Consider the following 14,033-nt stretch of genomic DNA (forward strand, 5'->3'; position numbering starts at 1 on the left):
CTTCCCAGATCATCTGCGCCACAAGAGTCACTGTTGTTTTTACTGCACTCATTGCATCTTCTGTAAGACATTGTTGTTGATTAAAACTTTAAACTGTCCTGGAGGGCTCATTTCAATTCCAGGAAAGTATGCTGGTAATTGTATTTACCAACCACTTGTCATAAAGAAAATCAAATATAGATGACGTGACTCCATGGAAACCCTACCATCAATAACAGCCACTTTCAGTCACATCCTGCTTGCTCTCCCAGTCTCCCTTTTCTACATGAGGTGTGCATGTCCCCTGAGTGAAAGGCTACCCGCACTCATAGGAGCCTTATGACGAGTGGGACAGTTTGTCACAGAGAGACACAAAGACTGAGCACTGACTCCTTCTCGCCCAGCACTGCAGAAGTTTTTGTACCATGGTGCCGGACACCAGGCTGACGATGGAGTTTCACCCTGAGCTCTTATGTGCAATAGCCCCTGGGTGTGTGCCACCTCGGGTGGGCAGTTGGAAGCCTTAACGTGACACCATCCAACACGAGAAAACATTCCCCTGATTCTGATCTGTTTTGGCCAAGTGGAAGCAAAGACACCAGCGCCGACCGCCCACCTTCTCGAGATGGGCAGGTGTTACAGGACCTCTGGAGTCCCTGCTATGCCCACGCATGGATGGGGGACAGGGACCCTCACCCCTCAGGGCTCCGTGACTGAGGATTCCCTGCTGAGGGAGAGGCACAGGTCAGGGTTCCAGAGCAACCCCATGGGGAACCCGGCCGGGGTCCCCCTTTGGCTTTTCCATGTAGGAGGTCAAGGGCTTGGGCCACCTGGCTCGGCACCCTCCCCACCTGAGCAATGGGAACATTAAGCCAACTGGGGAGCAGCAGTGGTCAAGGGAGAATGCATGAATGCAGAGAAGCTCTTCAGAGGGGGTGGGATTTGTCCTCCACGAAGCTGACGTGTCTCTTTGTGGTGGAAACAGGCAAGAGGTTCTGGGGAACCACAAGCTCACACCACACATGCTCACATGTGGACCTCACTTCCCAGGCCTCGTATCTTACCACAAAGCACCATCTACAGGATAGACTTGTGTCCAGGGCGAGTATGACTTGCCCATCACTATGACTGGGAAAGAGCTGCCTGCTCAACATCCCAGACGACCCCCTTTCCAAAAGCATCCCAGGATCTGGCCACTCTCCAACCAATGCCAGCAAGGAAGACCCACCTTCTTCTTCTTCTTCACCCCGATTGTTCGTCACTGGAGTCGTGATCTCTGACGTCACTGCATTATTATTAGTCATACCATTGGTCATCATCTAGTGCAAGAAAACAGTGTGAGAATCTCAGCTTCCTGGTCTCTGTGGACACAAGAATTGTCATGGTCTTTCTGTCCATCAAAACCCAAAAGGGAAACACGCCTTGAGTCCATGGTCCCAAAGAGAACACAGAGGTCATCCTGGACAGAGGCTTCAAATCTCTGTGGAGGAATTCTTATGTGTACTTTGACCCCAAATCACCAAAATCTCTTGCAAGGAGGGCAATTCTCTGCTGATAATATTGCCCTCAGCCAGCTTCTTAAGGCTGCTTTCCTTTTGCTTAATGACATCTAGAAACATTCATGCCTTGAGATAGATAGTCATTCACTATGCATCTAACCAAGGATAATCCTAAGTATGCCCTCTGTTGAACTTTTCGATGTTCATATTTGAATTCTTTCAAAAAGCAGGAAATGAAAATATACTTTTCTCAAATAAGTAAAAAGTAATTACCTGATCGGAGTAGAGAGCTGCTTTTTGAGCATTGATGCTGGGCCGTTTCTCCATAGGGTCCTCGGTGTCATCTATGAGGTAGGTCAGATAAAGGCTCAGGATTTTGACACACTCACAATACTAACAGCCATTTGACATATAGACATCCCAGGTCCCTTGCAAACAAACCTCCATCAACTTATGGTAATATGGTTTATTACTGGGACTGCAGTACCTGGTCTCATGACTATACCTGTAAGTCACTTTCCAGCAATAAATTTTCTACGCTACTTCCAAGGACAAAACTGGAAACCATCTGGCGCTCCATACTAAATCAGCAAGAAAGTGCCACCTTCCTCATGTTCTAAGGTGCCCCTCCCCCCAGATGAGTGCTTCTAGCATACATACGTGTTTTGTTCACCATGAAGGCCACCTGCAATGACAAGAGGAGAAAGTGCCATGAGGATCAGACCACAAGGTCATGTATTTGCACAGGCCTTTCCTTCACTTGGTGACAGCAGAAACCCCAATGCACAACGGCAGTGGAGTCCAGAGAACCCAGCAAAGGCAGAGCAAACCCTCCTCAGGGAGAAAGGCAAGAACTTGTCCTAGAGGAAGGGATGTCCAAGGCCATGTCAGTTGGAAATGACAGAACTCTTTCCCTCGAGGAAAAAATGCTTCTGGAGAAAGAGCTCTGTCCTCTGCAGGTTGGCACAGGTGTTGTTATTGCACTGTCCTGCGGAACCAGGCATCGGGAGCTGGCAACAAACACGCTTGACAGGGAGTCCCACCCCTCAGAATCGTCCATATTGTCTGGAACGTGCATGCTCAGGTTTTCATAACTGAATGTCCATGAAGGGGAAATAAAGCAACACTGCAAGCTCAGACTAAAAACCCAACTTACCCGCGGAGCGAATGGAGGCCGTCCCACCATTGTCACCGAAGGCACATCATCCAGCGCTATCTCGGAGATATCTGCAGGCACACAGAGGAACTGTCAGGACACTGGGCGTGATGCTCAGGAATCCCGCTGGGAGTTTTTCTTGATGAGGGGGATGTGGGGAGTCAGTGAATGGATGTGCATGGCTGGTAAGTGTGGGCTGAGCTGCTGCTGGGCCAGCCCCTTTGGTGCAGGAAGGAACGCAAAGGAGAAGGGCAGGCAAGACAGGAAACCAGAGCTGTGGCTTTCTAGCAAAGGGGACCCTCATCGATGGGCAAAGACATGCAAAGGCAAGCTCTCTTGGGAGCGTAGGGACCCAGACATCTGCTAAATGGCCAGGGTCTGCTGGACTTCTTCCCAGATCATCTGCGCCACAAGAGTCACTGTTGTTTTTACTGCACTCATTGCATCTTCTGTAAGACATTGTTGTTGATTAAAACTTTAAACTGTCCTGGAGGGCTCATTTCAATTCCAGGAAAGTATGCTGGTAATTGTATTTACCAACCACTTGTCATAAAGAAAATCAAATATAGATGACGTGACTCCATGGAAACCCTACCATCAATAACAGCCACTTTCAGTCACATCCTGCTTGCTCTCCCAGTCTCCCTTTTCTACATGAGGTGTGCATGTCCCCTGAGTGAAAGGCTACCCGCACTCATAGGAGCCTTATGACGAGTGGGACAGTTTGTCACAGAGAGACACAAAGACTGAGCACTGACTCCTTCTCGCCCAGCACTGCAGAAGTTTTTGTACCATGGTGCCGGACACCAGGCTGACGATGGAGTTTCACCCTGAGCTCTTATGTGCAATAGCCCCTGGGTGTGTGCCACCTCGGGTGGGCAGTTGGAAGCCTTAACGTGACACCATCCAACACGAGAAAACATTCCCCTGATTCTGATCTGTTTTGGCCAAGTGGAAGCAAAGACACCAGCGCCGACCGCCCACCTTCTCGAGATGGGCAGGTGTTACAGGACCTCTGGAGTCCCTGCTATGCCCACGCATGGATGGGGGACAGGGACCCTCACCCCTCAGGGCTCCGTGACTGAGGATTCCCTGCTGAGGGAGAGGCACAGGTCAGGGTTCCAGAGCAACCCCATGGGGAACCCGGCCGGGGTCCCCCTTTGGCTTTTCCATGTAGGAGGTCAAGGGCTTGGGCCACCTGGCTCGGCACCCTCCCCACCTGAGCAATGGGAACATTAAGCCAACTGGGGAGCAGCAGTGGTCAAGGGAGAATGCATGAATGCAGAGAAGCTCTTCAGAGGGGGTGGGATTTGTCCTCCACGAAGCTGACGTGTCTCTTTGTGGTGGAAACAGGCAAGAGGTTCTGGGGAACCACAAGCTCACACCACACATGCTCACATGTGGACCTCACTTCCCAGGCCTCGTATCTTACCACAAAGCACCATCTACAGGATAGACTTGTGTCCAGGGCGAGTATGACTTGCCCATCACTATGACTGGGAAAGAGCTGCCTGCTCAACATCCCAGACGACCCCCTTTCCAAAAGCATCCCAGGATCTGGCCACTCCCCAACCAATGCCAGCAAGGAAGACCCACCATCTTCTTCTTCACCCCAAATGTTCGTCACTGGAATGTTGACCTCTGAATCCTCCCCATCTTTGTTGGTGTCCTCCTCATTCCGCATCTAGAGAAAAGTAAACAGTGACAGCATCTAAGCCTCCTGTGCTCTACAGACTCAAGATTTTTCATTGTCTGTGTGTCGAAGACCCAAATGTAAAATTCCTTTAGTCCCAGGTCCCAAAGAAAAAACACAGGCATCATTGGAGAAAGGCTTCGATTTATCATGGAAAAACTCTTATGTGCTCTTTGATACAAAGTTACCAAATTCTCTTTCAAGGAGAGCAATTCTCTGCTACTAACCATGCTCCCAACCACACCTGCTCATTCTATCCGCTCTTGTCACTTTTTAAATGTTCTTTTGAATCAGTCATCCATTGGGGGAGACATTCAGTTAACATTCATATAACCCAGCAAAATTTTACTTATCCACTGATTTGACCTTTGTACACTTTCAGAGTTGAATTTGATTAAAAATGTTGGAAGTGAAGCTATGTTGTTTCTCAGGTAAATAAATCACACTAACGTTTGAGGAGCTGTTGGATTCTTCTTTTGGTTCAATTTTGGTCAGCTTGTCCATGGCTTCCTCAGGGTCATCTATGTGGACAAAGATTAAGGGTCAGGATTTTGACATACTAAGAATCCTACTAGCCATTTCACATACAGACACACCTAGTGCCTTTCTGACAAACCTCCATCAACTCAAGGTAATATGGATTTTTCTTGGGACTAGAGTACCTGGCCTCACGCCTTTACCTGTAAGTCACTTTCCATCAGCAAACCTGTCATTCTACTCCCAAGGACAAAAATGGAATCCATCTGGCCCTCCACACTAAAACCAGCAAGAATGCGCCACCTTTTCCATCTTCTAAGGATTCCCTCCCCAAATAACTGACTCTAGAAGACATACATTTTTCTTTCAAGAGCAGATAGAAAAAGGAAAGCAGATTGCATTAGAAAGGAACTAGAGAATATCAGGAGGAGCTCAAGAACAATTAGAAAATTCACTTGCAGAGATGCAAACTGAGTTAAAAGCATTAAAGACCAGCAGGAATAATGCAGGGGAATGAATTAGGGACTTGGAAGATAGAATAATGGAAATGACCCAATCAGGACAGCATATGGAAAACCAAATGAAACAACAGGAAAACAATATAAGAGATCTATGGGGTAAAACACAGGGTGCCAATCTACGCATAAGAGGAATTCCAGAAGAAGAGAAAGAAAAGGGGATTGAAACTATATTTGAAGAAATCATGTCTGAAAACTTTCCAAATCTAAAGGCAACAGATATCAAGAAACAGGATGCACCAAGGGCCCCAAACAAGGTGAACCCAAACAGGCCCACACCAAGACACATTACAATAAAGATAGCAAAATTAAAAGAAAAAGAGAGAATTCTAAAGGCAGCAAGAGAAACACAAAACTCGAATTATAAGGGAAAGCCCATAAGGCGATCAGATGATTTCAATTCAGAAACTCTACAGGCCAGAAGAGAGTGGCAAGATATAGTCAAAGTTCTACAAGGGAAAAATCTTCAGGCTTGATACTGTGCCCAGCAAAAATATCCTTTAAATGAGAAGGAGAAATAAGGAAATTCTCCAACAAGCAAAAGGTAGAAGAATACAGCAGTATTCTAAAAGACACACTGAAAGGGCTTCTCCAAATAAACACGAAGAAAAACAAGATGCTGGAAATCACAATTGGAATGTAATCACTTCAATAAGCCAGTACACAGATGTAAAAAGAAGAAAAAAACTATTGAAAAAGAGACGATCCACACAAGGACAAGCAAAAGGACAAACATGAAGATGTTAAAAAGGAATTCAAAATTACAAAATGCAAGCAAGGAAAGTAAGAATATATAGGCTCTTTTTTATTATAATGTGTGGGAGCCTATCTGACTATCAGGCTCATGCTAGCAGATAGAGGAATGGGCTAACAGGCCTGAAAAATAGGGCAACTGCAATGCAAAACCAAACATTACATTCACAAAAACTAAAAAGAAAGGGACACAAGCATAAATAGAAATCATACAACCAAAAAAAGGAAAAAAGGACAAACACACACTCAACTGGAAAACAAGGTTTAAAGTGGCAATAAATGCATATGTATCAATAATTGCCTTAAATGTCCATGGACCGAATGCCCCAATCAAAAGGCAGAGAGTGCTTGATTGAATACAAAAGCAAGAGCCTACAACGTGCTAGCTACAAGAGACTCACCTTAGGACAAAGGACACATGGAAAGTGAGGGGATGGGAAAAGCTGTTTCATGCCAATGAACAAGACAGGAAAGCAGGAGTTGCAATACTCCTATCAGACAAAGCAGATGTTAAAAATGTGCCCATGTAGAAAGACAAAGGAGGACAGTGTTTAATGTTAAAATAGTGTCATTCAAGAAGAGGATATTATCATCATCAATATATATGCCCCTCATAGAGGAGCACCCATGCACACCCAAATACTAAGAGCCATAAAAGAAGAAATCAATGGGGATACACTAATAGTAGGAGACATTAACACACCACTCACATCAATGGACAGATCCTCTAGACAGAAAATCAATAAGGCAACAGAGATCCTAAATAACACAATAAAAAAGTTAGACTTCACTGACATTTTCAGTATATTACATCCAAAAAAAAAAAAAAGGCAGAATTAGATACATTCTTTTCAAGGGTACACGGAACATTCTCAAGGACTGACACATTCAGGGGCACAAAACTAACCTCAACATATTTAAGAGGATAGAAATCATTTCAAGTATCTTCTCTGACCACAATGCCATGAAACTAGCAATCAACCACAGAGAAAGAAATCAGAAAAAAACTGACTCCGTGGAGACTCAACAACATGCTACTAAAAACTCTACATGTCAATGAGGAAATCCAAAAGGTAATTAGAAAAATACCTCAGGACAACTGATACTGAAGACACAACCACTCCAATCTATGGAATGCTGCAAAAGCAGTGCTTAGAGGGAAAGGCATAGTGATAGAGGCCTTCCTCAAAAAAGAAGAAAAACCTCACATCAACAACTTTACCCACCACCTAAATGAACTAGAAAAAGAAGAACAAAACCTAAAGCCAAAAGAAGGAAGGAAATCATAAAGCCCTGAGAGGAAATCCATAAAGGAGAGATTGAAAAAAATTTCTATAGAAAACTATCACTAAAAGCAAGAACTGGTTCTTTGACAAGGTAACAAAATCGAAAAACCTCTGGCCAGACTCACCAAGGTGAGGAGAACAAAAACCCAAATAAACAAAATAAGAAAAGAAAAAGGAGAAATCTTAATGGATATTGCAGAAATACAAAAAATAAAAAGAGTGAGAGGAGACTCTGAATATTTAGATGGCAAGAAATTTGAAAACCTGGAAGAAATGGACACCCTTCTAGAGACTTACATCCCACCAAAAACTGAATCAAGAAGAAACAGAGCAACTGACCAGACCAATCACTTCAAATGAAACTGAATATGTCATAAAAACACTCCCTACAAACAAAAGTCCAGGACCAGATGGCTTCACAGCTGAATTCTACCAAACATACAAAGAAGAATTTATACCTATCCTTTGTTAAATTTTCCAAAATGGTGAAAAAGAAACAACACTCCCAAAGACATTCTGTGAAGCCACCCTCACCCTAATACCTAAACCAAAGATATTATCAAAACAGAAAATGATAGGCCAGTATCTGTGATGAACATAGATGCAAGCATCCTCAACAAAATTTTAGCCAACCGAATCCAACAACCTATAAAACAGATCATACACCACGACCAAGTGGGATTCATCCCAGGTGCACAAGGATGGTTCACCAGACACAAATCAATCAATAGCATACACCACATTAACAAAAGAAAAGTCAAAGACCACATGATCATCTCAATAGATGTAGAAAAAGCCTTTGAAAAAGTGCAACATCCATTCAGGGTAAAACCTCTTACCCAAGTGGGTACAGAGGGAACTTACCTTAACATAATCAAAGCCATTTTTGACATGCCCACAGCAAATATCATACTCCATGGAGAAAAGCTGAAAGCCAGCCTACTAAAATCTGGACCAAGACAAGGATGCCCACTCTCTTGACTTTTATTCAATATACTTATTGGAAGTCCTAGACACAGCAATCAGACAAACAAAAGGAATAAACGGTGTCCAGATTGGAAGAGAAGAGGTAAAATTTTCACGCTATGCAGATGACATGATACTAAATATCAAAAACCCTAAGGATTCCACACAAAATTTCCTTGACCTGATCAACAAATTCTGCAATGTAGCAGGGCACAAAACTAACACTCAGCAATCAGTTGCCTTTCTGTACACTAAAAATGAAGTCTCAGAAAAGGACTACAAAAATACAATACCTTTTCAAATCACCTCCGTGAAAATTAAATACCTGGGAGTAAACCTGAGCAAGGAGGCAAAAGACTCATATGGTGAGAACGATAAAACATTAATCAAGGAAAATAGAGAGGATTCAAAGAAATGGAAAGATATTCCATGCTCCAGGGTTGGATAAATGGATATGGTAAAAATGGCCATCCTACCCAAAGAAATCTACAGAGTCAATGCAATCACTATCAAATTACCCATGACATTTTTCACCACACTAAAACCAACGATCCAAACATTTATATGGACCCATAAAAGAGCCAGAATTGCCAGAGCAATCCTGAGGAACAGAAACCAAGCAGGAGACTTTGGGCAATATTCCAAAGCTATGGTAATCAAGACAGTGTGGTCCTGGTACCAAAACAGACACACAGCCCCATGGACCAGAATACACAACCTAGAAATAAACCCAGACACCTACGGTCAATTAATCTTCAACAAAGGAGGCGAGAATGTAAAAGTTCAGGTAAAAGATGGTCTTTTCAGCAAGTGGTGCTGGGAAAATGGGACAGCTGCGTGAATATCAATGAAACCCTGACACCATGCAGAAAAATAAACTCCAAAGGGCTTAAAGACTTAAATGTAAGACAAGATACCATCAAAATCCTAGAAGAGAACACAGGAAAATCAGTCTCTGACATCAACCTTACAAATGTTTTCTTACATCAGACTGTAAGGGAAAAGAATTAAAAGCAAAAATAAACCAGTGGGTCCCAATGGGTCTTAATCAAACTGACAAGCTTTGGCACAGCAATGGAAACCATTAAAAAAAAAAAAAAGACAACCTATGGAATGGGAGAAAATCGTTTTGAATGACGCAGCTGGCAAGGGCTTAACCTCTAAATTATACAAAAACACATGGACAACTCGACAGCCAAAAAACCAACAACCCATTTGAAAAATGGGTAAAAGAACTAGGAATAGACATTTACCCAAGGAAGATATCCAGATGGCCAACAGGCACATGGAAAAATGCTCAACATCACTAATTATTAGAGAAAGACAAATCAAAGGTACTATGAAGTAGCACCTCACACCGGTCAGAATGGCCATCATTTACAAGTCAACCAATAACAAATGCTGGAGAGGGTGTGGAGAAGAGAGGGCCCTCCTCCACTGTTGGTGGGAACGTAAATTGGTACAACCGCCATGGAAAACACTCTGCAGGTACCTCAGAAAACTATATACAGAACTAGCATGTGATCCAGCAATCCCATTCTTGGGCATATATCCAGACAAGACTTTCCTTGAAATAGGCACATGCACCTGTTATGTTCACCACAGCCCTATTCACACTAGCCAAGACATGGAAACAACCTGAACATCCACCAACTAATGGATGGATTCAGAAGAGGTGGCATATATACACAACAGAATATTACTCAACCATAGAAAAACAAAATAATGCCATTTTCAGCAACATGGATGGAACTAGAGACCCTCCTACTAATTGAACTAAGTCAGAAAGAGAGACAAATACCAGATGATATCACTTATAGCTGGAATCTAATATACGGCACAAATGAACCTTTCCACAGAAAAGAATCCCACGGACTTGGAGAAAAGACATGTGGTAGCGGAGGGGAAGGGGGAGGGAGTAGGATGGCCTGGGAATCTGGGGTTAAGCAATGCAAACTATTCCACTTGGAGTGGATAAGCAGTGAGATCCTGCTGTATAGCAGAGGGAACACCATATAGTCACTAACGGTGGAACATGGTGGAGGATATTGTGAGAAAAAGGATGTGTTTATGTGTGTGCCTGGGTCACTTTGCCCTACAGTAGAAATTGATAGAACACTGCAAATCAACTCTAATGGAAAAAAGAAAAATCATTTAAAAAAGTTTAAACTTCTTTTTTTAAATCAGTGGAGGGCTGATTTCCACTTTAGGGAAAAGTATGCTAATAAACGGATTCACAAACCACTGGTCTTATAGAAAATCAAATGTAGAAGATTTGGCTCTACTGAAATCCTACATTAAAAACCAGCTGCTATCAATCACATCATAGTTTTTTCTCAAAGGGTTCCTTTTCTACACAAAGTGTGCATGACCTACATTGTCTCATGGGGGCCTCAGCCCTCTCAGAATCTGTGAACTGAGGAGGAGCCATTCCCACCAAGGTCTGTGCCAATGTGACTGTAAAGTCCACCCAGAGCTGCCTGGGTTCTGTGACCACTTAGGCCACCTTATAACAATGGGCAGGTCTGTGACCTCTGGAGACCCTGGTACTGCCAGACACGGACAGGGAGCAGAGACACCCCCCCCCCACTTCTTTCCCCATGATTGATGTTTCCCTGGCTGAGGGACAGGTGAGTGTCTTGGGTCCAGAGCACCATATGGGGGCCCTCGCCTGGTTCCCATTTTGGCTTCTCCACTCAGGGGGTCGAGAGCTTGGGCCAGCTGTCTCAGTACCATCTCTGCCTGAGCATTGGGAATGGTAAGCCAACTGGGAACAGCTGTGGTGAAGCATGCAGGTGTGACAAGAGAGATGATGTGCAAAGGTGATTTTTCCTAAAGAAAGGTGGTGGGTGTACTGTCTAAGCAGGAAATACATCCTGAAGAACTACACATCACACATGTGCAGATCCACAATCACATCACCTAGGCTCACACCGAGACACCCACATGCCCAGAGACCCAGTAATGAAGTGTCTTCCAGAACCATAGTACCCGGCACTGCTCCTCACTGGGCAACAGGCACTTGCTCTACAGACCCAGCCCTCATTCCCACCAAGAACCCGGAATCTGGCGGCTCTCCCATCAAAGCCAGCAAGAAAGCCCCACCTTTTTCTCCTTCACCCTGATTGTTCATCGGTGGAGTGTCCTTCTCATAATACATGTGAATATCTGTAACAATATTCGATCTCTGTAACAAGAGAAAAAACACAAACAAGGACAGTGTGAGGATCTAAGCTTCCTGTGCTCTGGGCTCACAGGTCTTTTGTTCCCTCTTTGTCCTCAGAAAACTAACTGGGAAACTGCCCTTGAGTTGATGGTCCCCAAAGGAACCTGAGAAGACATCAGCGGGAAAGGATCTAGCATTTCCTGGAAGACTTCTCAGGTCCAATTTGAAACAGATATCATACAATTTTCCTCCTTCAAGGAGGAAAATATTCTGCTGGGGAAAGGGCCTGCTCTTAGGACAGTAGTTATTTGATGCTAACATTGGGGGAAAGATTTAATGAATCAGGTCTCTGTTGTAGTTGATTTTCCCTCAACATGCCCCAACCAAGGAAATTGTATACATCAGCTATAACGTACATGGTCTGAATTTTATAACTGCCTTTGACTGAAAAAAGAAATGAAGCTGCATTTTCATCTGAGATAAAGAAAGTGGAGCTCACCTCAATGTCAGAAAGAGCCTCTTCTTCTACCTCAAAGGTGGGCATTTCCTCCACTGTATCCTGAGGTGGGGGAGCTAGAGGGACACAGAGAAATTGTCGGGACACTGACCATGATGCTGAGGAATCACTCAGGGAGTTCTTCTTGGTGAGGATATGGGGAGGGAGTGTACAGGTGTGAGAGGATAATATGTATGGACTGAGTTGCTGCAGGTTCAGCCCCTTTAGTGGAGGAAGGAAAGCAAAGGAGGAGAGCAGGAAAGACATGAAAACAGACCTTCAGTTTTCTAGCTAAGGGGAACGTAATCAATGGGAAAAGACCCCCAAAGCAAGCTGTGTTTCAAGCATAGAGATCCAGACGCCTCCTGCTGATCTAAATTTCTGCTAAATAGACAGTCTTTGTGACTTCTTCTCAGTTCATCTGCTCCCAAAAAGCCACATTGTAGTGACTGTACTTATCATCTCTTCCATAAGTCTTTGTACTTAATTAGAGTTTAAACTTTCATGGAGGGTTGATTTCTATTCTAGGCAAAATATGCTAATAAATGTATTCCCAAACTCTTTCTCCTAAAGAAAATCAAATACTGAATATGTGACATTACCAAAATCCTGCCAGTAAAGGCGGTCACTACCAATCACATCACTATTTTTCTCCCAGTATTCATTCTCTACAAAATGTGTGCAGGTCCCCTGAATGAAAGGCCGTCCCCAGAGGGTAAAGGAGACAGCATTACTGCACGATGCAGTAAAGTGTGCAGATGTGCCTTGGATCTGGTGTTGCATGGCTGGGGTACAGCTCTGAGTCAATCCCTAGCCCAGGAACTTCCATATGCCACAGGTGTGGCTGTAAAAACATAACAAAAGTAAGTCATGCTATGTTTCAAGGACAGAGTCCAATGACTCCTCCAGACCATTTAAATCTCATGGTGATTCCCACCACTTCTTGAAATGTTACAAGACCATTTTATCTCCCACATATTCACATGCCCTGCTTCTGCTCAGCATCTCTTCTGCTTGATGATTTTTTACTTCCTTTAGTGTGATGACACAGATATAATATGTACCCTTTGCATAATTTTTAAGTATACAGTTCCATAGCATTTTTTACTTCCACACTGTTCAGGACCCATCAATGCTAGCTATACCCACATCTTTGTCATCATAATCAACATGACTTCTATACCCATTAGGTCAAAATTCACCTTCCCCTGGCCACCAGGCCTTGGTAATTTCTACTTCTGCTATATGAATTTGCCTATGCAATTAGAATTACATGATATTTGGCTTGGTGTGCCTGCCTTACTTCTCTCACCACAATAGAGTTTTGTATTATTTGGTCCACACATACTCTAGCATATTTCAAGCTTTAACTCCACACTGTGGCTGAAGACTATTCCATTTTGTGTTATACTTCCCATTTTATTTTTCCAGTCCTTCCATTCATCACACATTATTCACAGCCTTTGGGTACTGCCTACCTTTTGACTCTTGGGAGAAACATGCCAGGGAGCATTAGGGTATAGATTTCTCTGTGGTATAATGGTGACAGGTAATAGTGTGCATTTGCCAAATAGCAGAGCTTACAAGAGCACCAAGTATGAATCTTAAAGCAAACTACAGACTTCTCATTAATAAAAATGTATCCATATTGTCTCACTAATTGTAATAAAGGTACCAAAAGCATGTTAAATGTTATCATGGCTAAACCTGGAGCGATGGGATTCAGGAACCGTCTGTGTCATCTGTTTTATTTCTTTGCAGATATATCCCAGGTCTAAAAAATGTCTAATAACTTAATGAAACCTGGAAACACGATTTCCTGAGGGAGGCACATCAGCTAATGTCCAAAAACCAGCTAATATCTACACCCTAGCTAGAGGTCATATTCACTCTTAAATGTCAACCAGCTGTTGAGATTTCAATGTATTTTTATTTCCGCAGTTATAACACAACCAACTGATGAAATATGTTTCAATTTGGAAACACAGGGGGAAAAAAGGACATCACATTATATCTAACAGTTCTTTCTTATATACGGGACACT

At 43.4% G+C, this 14,033-nt stretch overlaps 1 protein-coding gene across 1 annotated transcript in view; it reads right to left on the minus strand.

Moving 5' to 3' along the window:
* LOC146404463 (uncharacterized) overlaps positions 1-14,033 on the minus strand; it is a 56,435-nt gene that overhangs the window by 40,116 nt on the left and 2,286 nt on the right. The window contains exons 3-10 of the mRNA XM_085017172.1: positions 11,993-12,066; positions 11,433-11,514; positions 4,778-4,848; positions 4,231-4,318; positions 2,635-2,705; positions 2,139-2,163; positions 1,752-1,822; positions 1,208-1,298 (exon numbers count right to left, since the gene is read on the minus strand). Of these exons, the coding sequence (XP_084873298.1) occupies positions 1,208-1,298; positions 1,752-1,822; positions 2,139-2,163; positions 2,635-2,705; positions 4,231-4,318; positions 4,778-4,848; positions 11,433-11,514; positions 11,993-12,066 (573 nt within the window). The remainder of the gene's footprint in view (positions 1-1,207; positions 1,299-1,751; positions 1,823-2,138; positions 2,164-2,634; positions 2,706-4,230; positions 4,319-4,777; positions 4,849-11,432; positions 11,515-11,992; positions 12,067-14,033) is intronic.

Source organism: Sus scrofa, chromosome 3 (assembly GCF_054392235.1).
Source record: "Sus scrofa isolate SSC_HxYL_T2T_F1_AM1 chromosome 3, Sscrofa_HxYL_maternal_Yorkshire_Landrace_v2.0, whole genome shotgun sequence".
Classification (NCBI taxonomy): domain Eukaryota; kingdom Metazoa; phylum Chordata; class Mammalia; order Artiodactyla; family Suidae; genus Sus; species Sus scrofa.